Below are 17,476 nucleotides of genomic sequence, written 5' to 3'. Positions count from 1 at the left end.
AAAACAATCCGACACCGACGCACCTCAGACCCTGTGAAAATAAATCCGTTTCCGTACCATTCTGATCTGCCTCGTCTCAAACATAAACCTCACACACCACCAGATTTTTTTTTCCTTCCTTTCTCGTGCTCGTGCTGAATAGCCCAGCCCCAAGCAGTCTCCACGTCCTGTCGCTAGCTCCCCAAGTGTGAAGCTGCATCAGACTCGAGAAACACGCGGTTATGCAGCCTGTGTTGTCGGCGTCCTAGGCGGCAGGCACGTCACAGCGAACCCGGGGGCCGACAAGGGAAGGCGAAGCGACGCCAGGCGAAGGTACATCGAAACCAGCCAAACCTCCGACGACGAAGTTGATCACACTACCGTCGTCAACTCCACCTGTCCATCCTACACCATGGTTCAATGGTGGGACAGCGCGAAGATTGACGCTACTGTCACCCGACAGTTCGTCTGCCGGTTTCTGTCGCCCGAAGAAATCGAGCGCCTGGACAGACCTTTGGTCTCCGCCGGCGGACTGGCAAACGGGACCTACTGGGACGGGATCAACACTAGGGCCAAGCGTGTCTTCCTGATCCTCGTCGACCTGAAGATTGCGCCTCAGATCTTTGGCATAATCGACAACTCATGGGACGATCATGACTTGCCCGTTCCCGCCGACCAAATCGGCCGCCTCAAGTTAACGCCTGTCAAGGACGACAAAGTCGAGCGCAAGTTCTTCGTCCGCCAGTTCAACTACCTTTTAAAGCCCTTCAGGCGGGGAGATCACATAGTTTTCGACGAGCACGAGATCGTTCCTCTTGAAGTTATCGAACGCCGAACGGCTGGCAACAATGCTATTGACAAGGTCGTCTTGCCAAACTGCCCTGGTTCAGTCTTTTACCGTCGTCGCATCCCTCTCGGCAACGGCCCCAACCAGCTCTCTCGAGGAGACTTTGTAGAGATTATCAACAGCATCAGAGGTGTACAAAATGACCACTTGATCTCCTACTGCGCATCGTACACTCAGCACGGAGCAGCATATACTCTCTTCACACCGGCTACAGACTCCAACTTGAAGTCCTTTCTCAGCAATACTCCATCATCCTTCAAGAACCTTCTTAAGAAAGACCGGAGACGAATGATCATGAACTGGATACTCTGTCTCGCCGACACTCTCGCTTACCTTCACAGCCGGAGAATGTCCCACGGCAACATTAAGCCTTCGACAATACTTTTCACCACCCAGCTCCACATCTTCTACTCTGACTTTACCAGACTCAATCCTGAGATCCTGGCTGGATACTCAGATAAACATTCGTTCGACCGAGAGTCTTACGACTATGCGGCACCGGAGCAATGGTTTCGTCCAACCGGCGGCCCGGCTAGTCCTATGGGTCGCAAAGCGACAATGGCCATGTCGACTTCTCCAGAAGCTCACACAAACTTTTCGATTCCCAGGAGCGATAACCTCAGTAGCCCAAACGCAATGTTGAACACACCCAACCCTCAACTGAGCCCGCAAGCTGCCGACATCTTCTCGCTCGGGTGCGTCATTTTGGATCTGATGAGCTACCTCGTCAAGAAGACGACCAAGAGTTTTGCAGCTCACCGCGCTGCAAAGCACAAAACCCCAGGTCGCGGGGGAGCTGTGCCGGACTCGTCATTCCACAAAAACCTGGGGCAAGTCGAATCCTGGATGTCCATACTGGCTAAGGAGGCGTCGAAGAAAGCGTCTGACCTGGATGGCGGTTCCGTGTTTCGAGGCATCGTCCCGTTGATGCACATCGTAGCCCGCATGCTCTCTGCGAATCCAAATGATCGTCCACCCGCAGCCGAGGTGCAAAATCAAATTTACCACACCTTGACAAATTCATGTGGTATCACTGAGCCGCATTGTGTTCACCAGTATGGCGGTTGGGACTTTGGAATATCGCACTTGCGAATCCAGCCTGTAATTCCCAACACCGAATTCATGCCGCAGTTGATCCGGCAAAACTCGTTGCCACAGTCGTCCAGACGTGACAGTGGCAGCGTGAGCGGAAGCATCAGCCCGAGAGGCTTGGTCCATTCAAGGACAAATAGCAGTGGCGGGATGTCGAGCAACAGCGGGGTCAGCAGTGCGGCGAGCAGCGAGCAAGATCGAGATCAGGACCAGGAGCTCGGGGCCGGATTCACAGCGTTGCGAAACATTCGAGTACCTCCGGTGAGATCGCCAGGTGCGTGGGACTCCGGCCCCGCTGTACGGGGAGGTCGTGGCGATCAAGCTCCGGTGTACTAGCCCGAGGAGGTCATCGTATTGCAAGATGAAAGGACGGGAGCGAGCGGCGCCTACAAAAATATCTGGTTGTTTGTGGTTTGGGAGTTCTTTTTTTTTTCTCTATTGGGTTGGCGCTATTTCTTCGATATCGATACCACACCAGGTTGCCTGGGTCTTGCATCAGAATTTTAAGTAGATAAAACAAAAAAACGGAGGATAGCATCCGTATATGATGGATTTTTCCCCCCTTTCCGGATATGTTTGGAGTTGTCGTGTACACATGCGATCGATACCTTTGTCGTAACGCTGGCACGGTCTGTAACGCTTTACAGACTGAGGAAGTGGAGAAAAGGTTGGAAACGGAGGGTGAGAAAGAGAGACTCAACCGTTCGATTTGTAGTGATTACCGGTCTTACATGCTTTCTTTTTTGGGGTTCTCTTGCAGATCATTTTTTGTCGTACTCACCTATTCCTGTGTGTCAATCGAAAACAAATTGCACCAGGGCTTGCAAGACGCGGATATTACATATATATATATATACACAGAGACACATGTCAAATGAGAAACAAACAAGTCCCCGACGAAGCGCTGGGTGAGGTGGGATTGTCCATCTCTTTTGTAAAAGCTTCTGTAAAAAGAGTGACCTTATCTCTACCGAGAGCTCGAACCAATCTCGCCTTACAGAGCATACCTACCCGACGGCCCTCGGGGGTTTTTGGAATTGTCGGTTTAGGTTATGGCATTATCTGTGCTAGCTGTTACGTGATGCCATTTCTGCCGAATGGGGGCAGTTTATATGACAAACAGAAAATGAAAGAGGCTCAGCAGGGACCCCGGAGGCTTTTTCCGGGGAGGGGTGGTGGTGGTGGTGGTGGTTGTTTGGTGTTTGTTTGGTGGACCTCTGTCGCTGTGTATGTACGTGTGGTGGTAGCAATGGTGCCTTTTTTTGGGTTCTTGTAGCGCGTTACCGTCGTCGCATTGCGTGTCATGTAGCAGCGGAGGCCGCTGAGTCTATTTTCATCCAGATGCGGGAGAAGAGAGAGAGAAAAGAAGAGAAGAAGAAGAAGGAAAAGTCTCGTCGTGGAGTGCTGTTCAACATATTGACATACTACTCTGAGCGATGAAGGGAGAGCAAGGCCGCTGGCCTGTCAGCCCATGGTCGAATGCGTTCCAGACTCGCTTTATCGGGGTATTGCAATTGCAGGAAGCTTGGCTGTTTGCCTGTGCATCCGTTGTATGGCGGTGTCTGCATCTGTGCGGAAAAGGGTGTTCGTGTCGTCTCGTCTTGTCTCGCCTTGCCGGTTACAATGAGGGACTAAAGTTGCGCTTCTTCTTCGTGTAAACATAGTAGTACGGTGAGGCGGAGGCAACTCCCCCCTTGAAGCGTGCCGGGGGGGCATTTTGGGCGAGCATCTCGACGATACTCTGCAAAATGTCGAGTCAATCACGACACCATCACTTTGCTCGCCTCTCGTCTTGAGTGGAGCCGCGACCTGCGGAATGCGGTAGGCCGTCTAAACCGAACTCGGTGTAGAACTTTTCCGACCCTGAAAGTCCTCCGCACCTTGGCTTTGCTGGCTTACGACTTTTGAAAAAGGGCCAAGGCAATGCATGCATGGGTTACGAATGCCGGAAGAGTGGGAATCAGAACCGTCCTTGTCTAGTCTCGTTCGGGATGGTAGAGACAGAGTGTGGTTGGTGTCGTGTTGTGTCGTCGGATATCCTTATCGCCAGCGCCGAGAGCGATCGACCGTCTTGATGGACGCGCCATCCGCTTGGCTCCTTTGGAGTATTCCCTCGTTGGCCTCTTCATACTGTCAACTTCAACCCCGCCTCTGGCTGGACGACGCGGGGTCAGATATCGGCCGGGGAGCTGAGTCGGATGATGCTGTCAGGGTGCTGCTCCCTTCACGTTTCAGTGTATGCAAGACGCCGTGGCCAACAGGGAGCGTTTGTGTTTTGCATTTCGCAATCATCTATACTTGTCTTTGATCGAACGATGTGGTGGAATGGAGATCATATTTTGGTTCCGGTCAAAGGTCTCAGAATTATCGGGAAAAAAACGAAATATACTCCTGTTCACCTCTCTGTTTGCTGGTACCAACGCTTAGAGGCGAAGTCATTGCTGACTCATGACCTGCTGTGTGCTGATTTTCTTATGCGGTTACGAGACGAACAGAAGCATGCGGCGCAGGCGCTTGCGAGACGTGTCATTGATGCAGTTGGAAGTCCATTGCATAGGGTTTAAGAGGCCTCGCTCTTGGCATGCCACATCTCTCCGACACCACCACAGTCCGGCTACGAATACAACAGGTGATGGCAGCGAGGATGGAGCTAAAGAGGCTCTCAGAGGAATCCAGCAATGGAAGTGCTGCAACGACGAGTCTCTCGAGCGTCCAAGTCCCTCAAAAAAGGTCGCAGCGATATGGAACAGATGTTACCTGTATCCACAGGTGACGTCGAGCTCCGATGCACCCTCCGTTTGTCTCCCTTCTCTCCACCTAATCCCTCATCGACCCCATCAGGGGTCGATATGCTTCTCAAACGAAACAGAAGCCTGGCTTTTTGATGTCTTTTTTTGCAATCATTGTTGCAACTGCACTCTACAAGGATGAGGAGAAGAGGATTGGACCAGGATTATGCTTACCCTGGCTCTCGTCAAGAATTGCCTGACTGCAGAGCCAAGAGGGATTATGGATGGGACGTTGTGCTGAGGGTGTTGCGTCATATTCATTATCATGGAGGCACTATCAGCAATATGTTGCCATTTTTGCCGTGCTGGCACCTGCAACAATGGGTGCCGCTAAGTGTGCCTTGGTCAGTAAATGAGTACACAAATCAAGATGAGAATTTCAACCCATGTCTGGCTTGGTATAAGCGTAGGCAATCTGGAGAGATGACACCGTAGGCGGGTCCAGACAGGCAGAAATCGAAACGAACAGGGACAAACCACAGGGAACCTAGAGGTCCCTGTGTTGCTCAGGAAGGTGGATTGTTCACGGTTGGATTGGCTGTTCCTTGTGGACAAGGACGAGCCAACGAACAAATAGACTGTTGAGGCCCCCCTTAGTTTCGACATGACTCTCGGGGGAAATAGTGAGGGCGGCAACACGAAAAGACGAAGAAAACATCGAGTAGTGGCGATTGAAGAAGCGCTGCTAGCGTCTACATCTTCCTTGGGTGAGTTTTGCCGGAACGCTAGAAGGTTTGGCTGATGAACTAGCCCACATCAGTCAGAAGCTCGGTCCGTTTCCCGGCCCTATGGCGCAAAGCAGTTACGCGAGGCTACTTTTAGCGGGACAGAACACGACAAGATTTTTGGCCAATCTTTGATTGGATCTTTGATTGGAACAGCAAATAGCGTGGCTTGGTTGGACTGCTATCAAAGACGGCGTGGCTTCGGGTGGAAGGGCGGGCGCGCGGACTCCGTTTGTCATCGTGGATTCGGGAAAGTATCCTGCAATTGTGTCTTGTTTGGCCTTCTGCGACAAGGTTCTTCTTTCTGTTCAATCAGCAGTCACTTCAATAAGGCGGCATGCTTAATTTTTTGGAAGACTGGAGACGGTTGCCGGGAGGAGTCGAAGGATTCTAGACAAAGTTGTCCACCCTGGAGAAAATATGTCATATCCGTCAAGCATGTCGAGAGAACGCGTCGCCTTCTTGCAGAGTTGCAGCCCGCCAAAGCCTGCTTGACTGCTTACTGGCTCTGGACTCGACATGTTGCATCAACCCACCCATGCTGTGCCCCCAATGAGGCCGATTGTGGTTGCGGTGGTCCAGTCAGACTTTGTGACTGTGCGGCCGGGCGAGGGCGACGATCAAGATGCTTTAGCTTGCCCCCCTGCCCCCCACCATTGGCACAACATGGCGCACTTAGCCCCTTGTCCTGTGCCTCAAGCTTGAACTCCTGAGTCCTTGTTCGTTTTTTTGCCTTCTTCCGTACCCCTGTCGCCGTCGTCTCTCACCCTGGCCAGGCTTTCACTAGCACCAGAGCAAGCTCCCAGCTCCGTCTCCTGCCTTAGCGTGAGATAGGCAGTTTTTTTTTTTCCTTGCTCTCTTTCTCTCACTCTGTCGTCGGTTTGTACTCCACGTGTGTGTGTGTGGAGAGGTGGGATACAAATCCAAAAAGAGAAAGAGAGTAACGATGTAAGAACGATGACAGGGGAGGCGGAAAAAATACCAGGGCCATGTTGCTCGTTCAAAGCGTGTGCCGCGTCGAGCTGCTCCGATAAGCTGGAGGCAATAAAACAAACTCTGTCCCCCGACGAGCGTCATTCACGTCACTCGGACAGAAGCTGCTTTTACCCACGATACCCAGGTGCTGTTGCGTCCCTCACTTCATTCCACGTTGCTTGGCGGGTACAGCCACCCAGCACGGTTGCTACGATCGTCGAGTTCTGTTTTTGGATCGTTTCCCGTTGACGGGCACGTTGCTTCTTTCTCGCATTCTGCAGTTGTGGCAGTGTTGTGTTGGAGTGCAGACAGCAACGGGAAGGAGGACGTATTTGTTGGTGCAGGCGCGCATTCAGCTTTGGGTAGTCGCGAGGAAAGAAACTTGGGGGCCATTGTCGACTTGCGAGGAAAGGCAAACCACCGACATCTTCTGTTGGGACCAAAATACCCACACCCTGGTGCTCTGTAATCATCGTCAACTCCCATTTGGACGCTTTTTTGGGGTGTGACCCGCAGCATTTAAACATCACCAATCCTCGCAACCTCCGCTGTCCGGCATTTGCTATTACTAGCCATTACTTGCACCGAAGCTCGAACTTAGGTTAAGCCTCCACTATGCGGATCTCGAGTCTTTTCTCGGCATTGCTTCTTGGCACTGCCGCAGCTCTGGCGCCCATTGAAATTGTCGGCAACAAGTTCTTTGACGAGAAGGGCAGACAATGGTTTATGAAAGGTGCGCCAATCATCAATCTCTGCTGTTTACAAAATGTTGTTAGCTGACATCTTCTGCAGGCATTGCCTATCAACTGAGGCCAGGTTAGCCCGGCTTAATCTACATGCTCAAAAAAGCTTACCGTCTAACATGAAGCTTGTTCAGATGATCCGCTGGTAGACACCGACCAATGTACTCGCGATGCCGACCTCATGAAGACGCTGGGCACCAATGCCATTCGTATATACCACGTTGACCCTGAGGCTAATCATGATGGATGCATGGCCGTCTTCGACAAAGCCGGCATCTATACCCTCATCGATCTTGACACTTTTGACTCTTACATTCTTCCCGTCAGTTCTAGTCCAATATCGCTGCTGCAATGGTTCACTGACACTTGTTGACAGAACACGCCTTATTGGAACGAAACGCAGTTTAATGCATACGCCAAGGTCATGGACGTTTTTGAGAAGTACGACAACGTGCTTGGCTTCTTCATTGGCAACGAGATTATTGCGCTTAACAACCAGTCTCAAGTCGCTCCGTTTATGAAGGCTGCCGCACGCGATATGAAAGCCTACAGGGACAAGAAGGGCTACCGCAAGATTCCCGTTGGGTACTCTGCTGCCGACATTGCTGAGCTGCGACCCATGCTGCAGGACTATCTCACTTGCGGCGGCAAGCCGGAGGACAACATTGATTTCTTCGGGCTCAACTCGTACGAATGGTGCGACCCCAACACTTACAATACTTCAGGTTACGCGAACCTGCAAGCCATGGCCGAGCTGTTTCCTGTTCCTATTTTCTTCACTGAAACAGGCTGCATCACCGGCCAGGGTCCACGGACGTGGGACGATCAGGACGCCATCTTCAGTCAGCCCATGATCGATGACTGGAGCGGAGCTATGGTTTACGAGTGGATCTATGAGGAAAACCGGTACGGTATCGTTTCGTACGGGCCCGAAGTCTCCAAGACCATCACTGCTGGCGACGTGTACGACGGTTTCACCCGCAAGGGAACTCCCATCCCTCGCTCCCCAGAGTTTCAAAACCTCCAGTCCAAATGGGCCACCATCACACCCACTGGTGTCATGAGATCTGACTACGACCCAAGCAGTGTTTCTACTCGGGAATGTCCCAAGGCCACGGGTGGCTGGCTTGTGGAAGGTAACGTCGCACTGCCCAGTCTGGGAGAGACGTTTCAAGGCAGTTACTCGACCAATCCAACGGCACAGCCTGGCACAGGCACCGGCGCGTCTGGTTCCGCAGCTCCTACAGAATCGACCAAGTCCTCGGCGCCCGAGAGGCCGTCGGGCTCTGGTACAAAACAGATCGCCGGCATGGCCATTGGTCTTGTCGGCGTCATGATCTTCTTTACAGTGTGGATGTAATTGCCACGAGTGCTTCTCTATTTCTCCTGTACATTTTTGTGCATATGTTTTCACGACGGACTGGGACCACGGCTTATACCCTATTTTGCGAGGAAACGGACTGTTTTCGTTTCTGAGGAATTGCATTGCATACGGCGTTGTTGTCTTGGCAGGCGGACAGGCATGTCCTATGTCGATTTGTACATAAGTCGGTATGGGGAAGCTCGATAGGTGTGGGAGCCGGTATACACGGTGGGCTTGGAGGGTTTGATGATGCTATTCAGTCCAGCATCGATACTGAGAAAAGTTTAATGATGGATTAATCGATAATACCCCGGTGGAAAGGGAAATACAAAGGTGTTGACGAAGAAAATAGACGGTGGCAGTATTGGTTTGAAGCTTCTTGGCTGATTCTGTTCCTATGACTTGGTGACTGCTTCTTGTGTTTTGATTTGTTGTTCCTGCTCAGAAACGATTCAATCAGTTGTGGGTGTGTTTTGCTATTGTTCGGCACGTGGATTTCACCACTCTAATAGGACCAGACTACGGATTTGGGTACGAGTATACTACTCCGAGAGCGGTATCAACGGGTGAGAGCTTGGCATATCCTCATAGGATGTATTCCCGTTATTTCTGTCGAAGCAACGTTCAAGAAAGGGATACTGTTCGACGCCAGATAACTTTTGGTTGCATACTGTATGCCGCCGACTCAGTTGATTTGTGTCATTGTCTTTTTTATCGGATATCCCTCCATCTATTGTTTCGAATACTATATATCAGAAGCTCGATGGCAAAGTCTTCGTCGACTATCTAAGGTGATCTCACAAAGACAAGGATTCTGTTGTCATGAAATCTACGGAGACTCGGAATCCAGAAACTAAACATCACCATGATTTTCAACGCGGTCATAGAAATGGGCCTACGTCTGGTTGGTTCAACCAGCATGTACGACAGCGATTCTATCAGGACAAGAAGGAAAGAATATACAACCAACGAAGCACCAGGTTTACTACGAGGACCTTGTGGTGGGTACAACATCTGAGACCAGAGATCACCGGGCTCGAAGACGCATTCATCGGGAGTATCAGAACTAGAGATGGAAAGGTGGAACTGTCCGTCTCAGAGACCGCCTCTCTCAGTAAGAAGTACCTCTGGAAGATGCAGCTTGAGTTCGTATTTGGGACTCTAGGAAACTTTCTAAAACCTCAGTCTTCAGGGCGTTATGAAGAACATGAAGATCTGACTTCGAGAAGTCCATGTTCAGTAGCAAGCAAATACGTTCTTTACTGCTATCAAACACAGACCTTTATGGTATGACTGAATAGAGGCACTGAACAGAAACTAACAAGGACACGGCAAAGTGTTTCCCGCTGTGGGCTGGTGTTAAAAGTACCACTAATCGATCTAAATGCCGTGAAAACTTGGTCCTTAGGCAGTTGCATGAAGACCCAGTGAGTCGAGAAGAGGGCGGAGGCGATGGGTTGGTGTTACAAGGACATTATCATTGTCATTCTCTTAGGTGTCTCAATGCCGAACGGTTTGCTGTGAACGACAAGGGGCTGATTAGAAACGCGGCAGGTAGATCAAGAAAAATCCACGCCAATGGAGCCAGTCACAACGTGAGGAAAGGTAAGGACTGACGTGTTTCTTCGATGTGGCACTTGTGTCAAGCTGGCTGTCATCATGCTAGCCCCGGGCACGGACAACTTATTAGGCACGAGGTCAGCTGTGTCACAGATGCCATCGATGTTATCAATGCTATAGAAGGTGATCTGGACACGCCATTGGTGTTGGGCAGCCGGAGATCTGTGGCTGGCCGTAAGCTGCCTCTTGCTGGGGTTCACAATTGTGTTTCCACCAGGCTTCATATGATTGCATTGATGATTACACTACTTATGATGATTATTTGAGAGTTTTCGTATGCCTCGACGATGCCCAGGTGAGTGTGTTGAGCATTCCGCTAATTAGAAATAGTCTCCAAATCACGTTACGAAGTTGTTCTGAAACTAAGGCCTGCAAAATCCACGACCATGGTACTTAAACAGTGACATCTTCTCACACATGGCAAGCCGGATGGTAAGCTAGATGGTTGATATTTCGGTTATTTTTTTATTTTTTTTGGGTAAAACATTTAATTCCATGCTGGCGAATAACGGATATTCTTAAACCCCCACGTCGGTTGACCAAATGCAGAAACTGCGCTGAATACTATAAATGTTTGAAGGACGGGCCTTCCTGTCTCTTCCGTGCTATTGATACTTTGACATGACGCTGTCGACGATATCCAATTCCTGATATTGACGCTGGTGGCAAGTTTCATGTTGCCTTGGCCGGGAAGCGTGGTCGGCGTTCGGTGAGTGCCATGGTCAGGACCAGGGGTTCAGGTATGATTTGGAAAGGCATGTGTACTATAACTCGAGGAGAGAGAGTTTTGAAGATGAGGCGACCCGGTTTTATTCATTGCGTTCATCGTACCTCTGGCGTGCCAAGGCAAGCAGAAGTATAACAGACATCCTTTTACTTTTGACTGACTTGGCCTGATGGAAGCTTAATGGGCTGCCAGTCTCATCATAAGAAATATTGTATGCATAGAAAGGTTAACTGAAATATGCCTTCACGTAGGGGGAAAAGAGGGAATGAAAAAACTCTGTCTTTTGTGCGAAAATGTATACAGTTTTCTTGTGAAGTTAAGAGACCCAGAGTTGGTGCAGAGTCTGAGCGCTTGTCGAACCTGAAGATGTTCTCTTGACCAGACGCACCGGCGATCTGATCACCGGACCGGGAGTGCAGCCCACTTTCGCCTGCCCCCAAACTCTACTACTAGGTGAACCCGGTTTCGTTTCTTCGTCCTGACTTTTCTATTTCCTTCTTTGGTGTTTTCAGTGCTACGCCTCCTTCGTTTACTCTAAAAATACCAACGCTGAAGAACCCCGAGTCTGAGCTGCGCCAGTCACCGACTCGGCAAGGCGCTAGCGAACGGAATGAAGCGAAGGGGATGAGGTTGCGAGAACGAAGATCAGTTCAAGGACGAGTTTGAAAAATTTTGGGGCTTGTCACAAATAAGCTGTCTGGCAAAGAAAGAAAAAAAAAAAACCAGTCAATCTTCATCCATCCACAACGATAATCTGACACCTTGGTCTTATACCTTGGCCAGACTTTATTATATGGTACAAGTCATGATGGCCTGTCAGCGGCTTCCGCAATTGGGTCGATTGATCAGCCTTTGGCATCACCTACACCCATACTTCCTACTTTTTAAAGTTGTGTGTACATGCAGATACTTGCATTGGCATACAGCATGAATGTGCAGAAACCAAGCGACGTCGTCCGGCCATGGTGCAGCCAGCTTGGAGCGAGGGCAACAGCAACAATCGCCGATCTTATCGTCTGCCCGTTAACTTCTCCGGTTTTCTGGTGTTCAATCATGTCACGTATCTCGTTCAATCCCAACTCACGCACATATAACTCGCTCACGGTTTGGTTCCGGTTGTACATTCCGCGGATTCCAGGTATAGATAGCCAGGCACTTGCCGAGAGTACTTTGTTACCCACTTGACCCCGACCAACCGCGCCGCAACGGCAACAACAGGACGAACTTCTGAAACACGACTCAACACCAAATCTAGGAACCAATCGGTGTGCGTCCCCTATCTGACGACCGCATCTCTTCTTAACTCTTCACACCACCTGCACGTTCCCTTGAAACATGGCTTGCACCCCATTCACGTCATGAGGGTCCCCTCTTTTCTATGAACGGCCGACGCCCTGACCGCTCACTCTCCGGAGGTACCCCGTCGGACTTTATGTCTCATAATTATACGCCCGTCAGATCCTTTGGCAGGTCAAGCCAGAGAAGTCAGAAGACGCCATGCTAGTACCAGTAGCCGCACCACAATCAGTGGAACTGCTGCCATGGGTTTCGACTAGGTCCATCCAAGCTGACGCAGCGGACGCAGGACACGACACTTCAAATGACAGTGCGGGGAGGTGTTTTGCGTATTTGACTTCCTCCGTTTAGTCCATCCAAGTTTGTTCGTTTTTGTTCTTCTACTATGCTAGGGAAGAACGAACAATAGTCTTACGTTCCAGTCCTTGCTTCAGGCACGATGTGAAGGAGAAACAAGTAACACGACAAATGTTCTAGTCTCGTCTCTTAATCGTAACCGTTCTTTGGCCTATCACCTCACCACCGGAGTGCCGGACCTATAATGGCCTATATCACGTCTCAGCATCTCCCTGTTCCGGCAGACGAGTGTCCCGGGCTGGGCCTGTATCGCGGCCGCTCACGCATCTTCTTGTCGTCCCGTCTTTTTTGGTCAAATGCACATCTCTGCCCTTATCCCCGCTCCGGCCGCCGATACGCGAGAGGATCATGAGGGAGAAGCGAAAGAGAGGGACACAGCGCCCCGCCCTTGCCGGTCGTCTCCTCCCTGATGCCTGCTCGTCTGGCCCTGGGCTGATGTTATGACCGATCAGCGACACAACACGGCATGGAAACAAGGTTACAGACAAAATTACATTTTGTACATGCCGGATAAATGCTAAGAGCGATAGCCCTCAGGTAAGAACCTGGACACAACTGCTTGGTTCCGCTGCACCTCGTCGCTTCTTCTCTATCTCACCCATGTTGTGATCTGGGGCAGACCCTGAGTAGTTCCGCCATTACGGCTGATACGTCGGACGAAGCTGAAGCACACAGGGCAGACCGGGGCTGGAATCCTGTGGGTGCGGATGCGGATGCGGTCATGCAGCGGTCTGCAGTAGCCTGGTATATGTAATGTTGCAACTGCGCACGCACACTTGCCGCGCACATCTAGAAGCTAGTGTTTTGTTCTGTTGGATCCCTGGATCTGTTTCTGGTCTTTTATACAAAGGTTGGCCTGGCGCCCACACACACACACACCCTTTTGATTTGAAAGCCCAGATGTCTGTAAAAGGAAATCTTTTCTACATCGGACCGGCGGGCTAATCGCCTTACCACCGCATACGAGAACACATCCTCACAGCTTGAAGCTGGAGGATCTAGAGCACGGGGCTGCATTGGGACGGTCGACATGTCTCTCAGGTTCTACAGGACGCCCGGTGCTGAGCGGCCGTGGCGTCCGCCCGTCATGGACGAAGACTGCCGGCGGTACCGCCGCCGAACAAAACGAAGTAACAAATGGATTCCACCAAGGTTGGCTTTCGAGGAGGTGATCAGAAATAATACAGAATCGGTGAGCACAGCAGATATACATACACCCGACCGAACTAACACACTCATTCTAGCCCTGCTCATTAAATGACTTTATGGACTATCTGGTTTATGTCGAGCAAGACGCCGAACCCCTCCAGTTCTTCCTTTGGTACTGCGGTTACGTACAGTCCTGGACTGCGTTATCGCCCGAGGAACGTGCTCTTGCACCTCGTTGGGATCCGGATCGTGGTAGGAAACTCACTGCCAAGGAGCGGAGGGCCAAAAACTCGAGTAAAGTTAGCAACATTCTCGAATTGCTTGATGAAGAGAGCAACTACAACAACGACGTGGGAAAGCACAGCCGTAACGCATCCGCCACGACCAACTTTTCTCTCCCAAAAGCGACACCAACCAAGGAGAATGAGAAGGAGGCGGAGGAGACGATATCGGGACCTGGTAAGATTTCCACTGCTTAATGATTTGTTCAAGCACCACGTTCCCCTCCAGTCTCCGTTGAAACTTTACGAGATCTTCATCGAAGCTAATTCAGCCAGCATCAACATCATTTCAACCGTTCCGCCCCGATATCACAGCTGTCGTAAACCACTACATCAGCCCCAACGCTCCCCGCCGCCTCAATCTTACAAAAGACGACCGCACTGCCGTCTTAACAGCAGCAGCTTCCACAACACACCCCTCTGCCCTGCTCCCAGCCTTTGAGAAGGCCGAGGCCCTCCTTCGCGGGAAACTCCACCCGAACTTCATCCGCCACAGCATTTCCAACACTAACAGCGCGGCGACGAACATCCTTCGCCTGCTCGGCCTAATCTTGGTCGTCATCGGCATCGCCCTGGACATCGCATTCATCCTCTCGTCCATTTCGCAGTATTACCGCCTCCTCTCAACTCCGTTTCTATTCTCGGGCCTGGCCATTCTCGTGGCTGCTTTGGACGGTGTGTCCCTGTCTCTCCATCTCTCACGGAGGCGCCACGTCCGACCATGGGAGGTTCCCGATCTGGAAACCGGCACCGGGGCCAATAAACAACACCGTCGAGCCGCTACTGCGGAGACCGTTTCGGGAGCTGTGGACCCGCTCCGCAAGCCCACTCTGCAGACTCTCGGCCCGGAGAACGTGTTTGCGAACGAGGAGTGGGTCACTACGTACCAGAGCCGATGGCTGTGGCGGCGGGTATTCGAGCGGAGCATCGTGAGCAAGAACAAGCACCTCCGCATCTTGCAGGACGGCGTCGTCGCCTCAGCGGCGCTGTGGGCTGGGCTGACGACTATCGGACTCGGCATCGGTTCCATTTTTATACCCGCATATAATCTATTTTGATGAGTATATACGCTCTTGATGGGCGCTTCATGATACCATGGCAGTCTTTTCTGGAGGGTCGGATAAAGAGAACGATTAAAAAGTTACTGGGTAGCGTGCATAATAACGGTCTGGGACATGGTATACATAGTTTGTAATAAACACATACAATTCGTCACTACGAACTCTTGACCTCGGCATGTGGTCAGAGAGGCCAATGTGCCGCATGACCATGCGACGGAAGACGTACATCCTTCCTCGCAAATTATCTTTTGCCATCGCTACGAATTCATTGACTAAAGGGGTCCTCAGACGCTCGTGGCTGATGCAAACAGCACCTCCGTCGCCGTCGACTACATCGCATTGCCTCGCATAAGTTCTAGAGTTCCACTCGCCTGGTTTACAGGAAAAGTCATCTCCCGCAACCCCTATACACGCATTTGTTTTAGTTGACAATTATGTTTAACGCCGCAGGAAAAATGTCATTTGTATTTTTTTGTCGTCCATCATTATTTACTCGCCGCCTGCTGTTGCTCATAATACAGCTCTTCCGCCGTTGTTATGCATTGCATATTCGCACCAAGCTTGTTCATCGTCTCCATCCACTCGTCGTACCTGCGTCCAAGTCAGTATAAAGCCCTTCAAAGCACAAAAGAGAGTCACTTACTCGTCTGAGTCAAATACAATACCGCCACCTGTAGAAAAGAAGTCAGTTTCATCGGGTCTCTCGACTGGAATAGGGGTAAAACTCACCCGCTTGCAGGTATGCAACGCCGTCCTTCACAAGCATCGTCCGCAGCGCGATGCAGGTGTCCATAGCGCCTTCAACCTCCTCGCCCTTTTCATTAAGACCGCCGTATCCAAAGTATCCCACCGCACCGGCGTAGATACCTCTCTTCTCCTGCTCCAGCTCTGCGATCAGCTCCATCGCCCTGACCTTTGGTGCGCCAGAGACGGTGCCGGCCGGGAAAATGCTCCGGAATGCGTCGAACCTCGTCTGGTCTGGCCTCAGCACGCCGGAAACCTGTGATACCAGATGCTGGACGTGACTGAACTTCTCCACAACCATGAGGTGATCCACGCGGACTGTATACGGGTCACCAACACGGTTCACGTCGTTGCGGGCCAAATCGACCAGCATGACGTGCTCTGCGCGGTCCTTGAGCGAGCTGCGAAGCTCATCCGCCAACCTCTGGTCCTCTTCCGGCGTCTTCCCCCTCTTCACCGTACCCGCGATCGGATGCGTAATGACCCTTCCTCCCTCGGACTTGACGAGCAACTCGGGTGATGCGCCAACAATCTGGAAATCTTTGCAGTTGACGAAGAAGAGGTACGGCGAGGGGTTCACCGTCCTCAGGTGGCGATAGATGTTGAAGGGGTGCAGGGTCGTCGGGCGTGCAAACCGTTGTGACGGCACCGCCTGGATGATGTCGCCCTTGACGATGTGCTTCTTGAGCGCCGTCACATGCGCCTCGTAACCCTTCTGGCCGACGTTGGAAGTGTACTCTTGGCCCAGCTTGATGGGTTGCTGCTCCGGCAAGGGGATCTCGGGGGCGTTGAGCACGGCGATGAGCTCATCGATGGTCCGCGTCGCCTTCTGGTACTCCGCCTCCAGCTGCGACAGGTCCTCGGGGACGTGCAGATAGGTAATGACCTTGATCACGCCGTAGAAACGGTCAAATGCAACAATGGTATCGAAAAGCATAAACAGACTCTCGGGGATCTTGAGCACATCCTTCATCGGCCGCGCCGTCTTGGGCTCAAAGTATCGCACGCAGTCGTAACCCACGTATCCGACAGCACCACCGGCCATGGGCGGGAGCTGCAGACCCGGCACATGTGCGACGACGTGTTGGGCCAGCTCGGCCTCGAGGGCAGGTAGGGGATCGCATTCCGGGCCGTAGCCAGGACCGGTGGCGAGGACCTTACGGGGGCCGGCACCGACGAAACTGTAGCGGCCGACACGCTCGGTGGCGGCACTCTCGAAGAGGAAGGAGAAGTCGGAGTCCTTGTGGGCGGCAGAGACCTTGAGGTAGGCGGCAGAGGGCGTGATCAAGTCGGAGGAGATCTGGCGGTAAACGGGGACGAGGGTAGGCTTCCTGTTGCCGGCGGGAGCGGACAGGACGGACCTGACCGTCTCGAGGGACGGGACGAATGCGCGCTGCTTGTGGTTAGTCATTGGTTTGGTGCGAGACCGCGACGAGGCCAATTGAGAGACAACTAGGCTTACAGGTCCTGACATACTGATCCAGACACAGGAGAGACTGATCGTGAGCTGGTACGGCGGTGGTATGTGTTGTATCTGAGTCACCGCAATCGACAGTCTGAGGCTCCCGGAGCCGACTTAATTATTTGGCTTGCATACAGCGGACTTGGAGGGGTGCAGGGTCCGATAAGCGGAAAGTTACTGCCGGAGCGTTTCGATAAGGCCAGACCACCATCCGTTTGTGGCAACCCCGCGCTCAACGGGCGGCGACTCACTTCACAAAGCTCCGT

General features: G+C 51.8%; 4 protein-coding genes across 4 annotated transcripts; 3 read left to right on the top strand and 1 right to left on the bottom strand.

Moving 5' to 3' along the window:
• Positions 1 to 391: 391 nt before the first annotated feature.
• On the top strand, positions 392 to 2,254 carry CTRU02_203850 (protein kinase domain-containing protein; the record flags this gene model as incomplete). The annotated part of the gene is made up of 1 exon (XM_036722425.1): positions 392 to 2,254. One exon carries the CDS (start codon positions 392 to 394, stop codon positions 2,252 to 2,254), a length of 1,863 nt encoding a protein of 620 aa, XP_036586031.1.
• A 4,768-nt stretch (positions 2,255 to 7,022) lies between these two features.
• Positions 7,023 to 8,510, top strand: CTRU02_203849 (putative 1,3-beta-glucanosyltransferase; the record flags this gene model as incomplete). The annotated part of the gene is made up of 3 exons (XM_070204272.1): positions 7,023 to 7,140; positions 7,285 to 7,477; positions 7,523 to 8,510. The coding sequence occupies 3 exons, from the start codon at positions 7,023 to 7,025 to the stop codon at positions 8,508 to 8,510; spliced, it is 1,299 nt and encodes a 432-aa protein (XP_070062035.1).
• Positions 8,511 to 13,543: 5,033 nt separating this feature from the next.
• Positions 13,544 to 15,001, top strand: CTRU02_203848 (uncharacterized protein; the record flags this gene model as incomplete). The annotated part of the gene is made up of 3 exons (XM_036722423.1): positions 13,544 to 13,705; positions 13,758 to 14,121; positions 14,220 to 15,001. 3 exons carry the CDS (start codon positions 13,544 to 13,546, stop codon positions 14,999 to 15,001), a joined length of 1,308 nt encoding a protein of 435 aa, XP_036586029.1.
• A 694-nt stretch (positions 15,002 to 15,695) lies between these two features.
• On the bottom strand, positions 15,696 to 17,222 carry CTRU02_203847 (Anthranilate synthase component 1; the record flags this gene model as incomplete). The annotated part of the gene is made up of 2 exons (XM_036722422.1): positions 15,696 to 17,141; positions 17,211 to 17,222. The coding sequence occupies 2 exons, from the start codon at positions 17,220 to 17,222 to the stop codon at positions 15,696 to 15,698; spliced, it is 1,458 nt and encodes a 485-aa protein (XP_036586028.1).
• Positions 17,223 to 17,476: the final 254 nt, after the last annotated feature.

This window comes from Colletotrichum truncatum (assembly GCF_014235925.2).
Source record: "Colletotrichum truncatum strain CMES1059 chromosome Unknown Contig_0002, whole genome shotgun sequence".
Lineage (NCBI taxonomy): Eukaryota > Fungi > Ascomycota > Sordariomycetes > Glomerellales > Glomerellaceae > Colletotrichum > Colletotrichum truncatum.
This window is presented reverse-complemented; position numbering and strand designations above follow the sequence as displayed.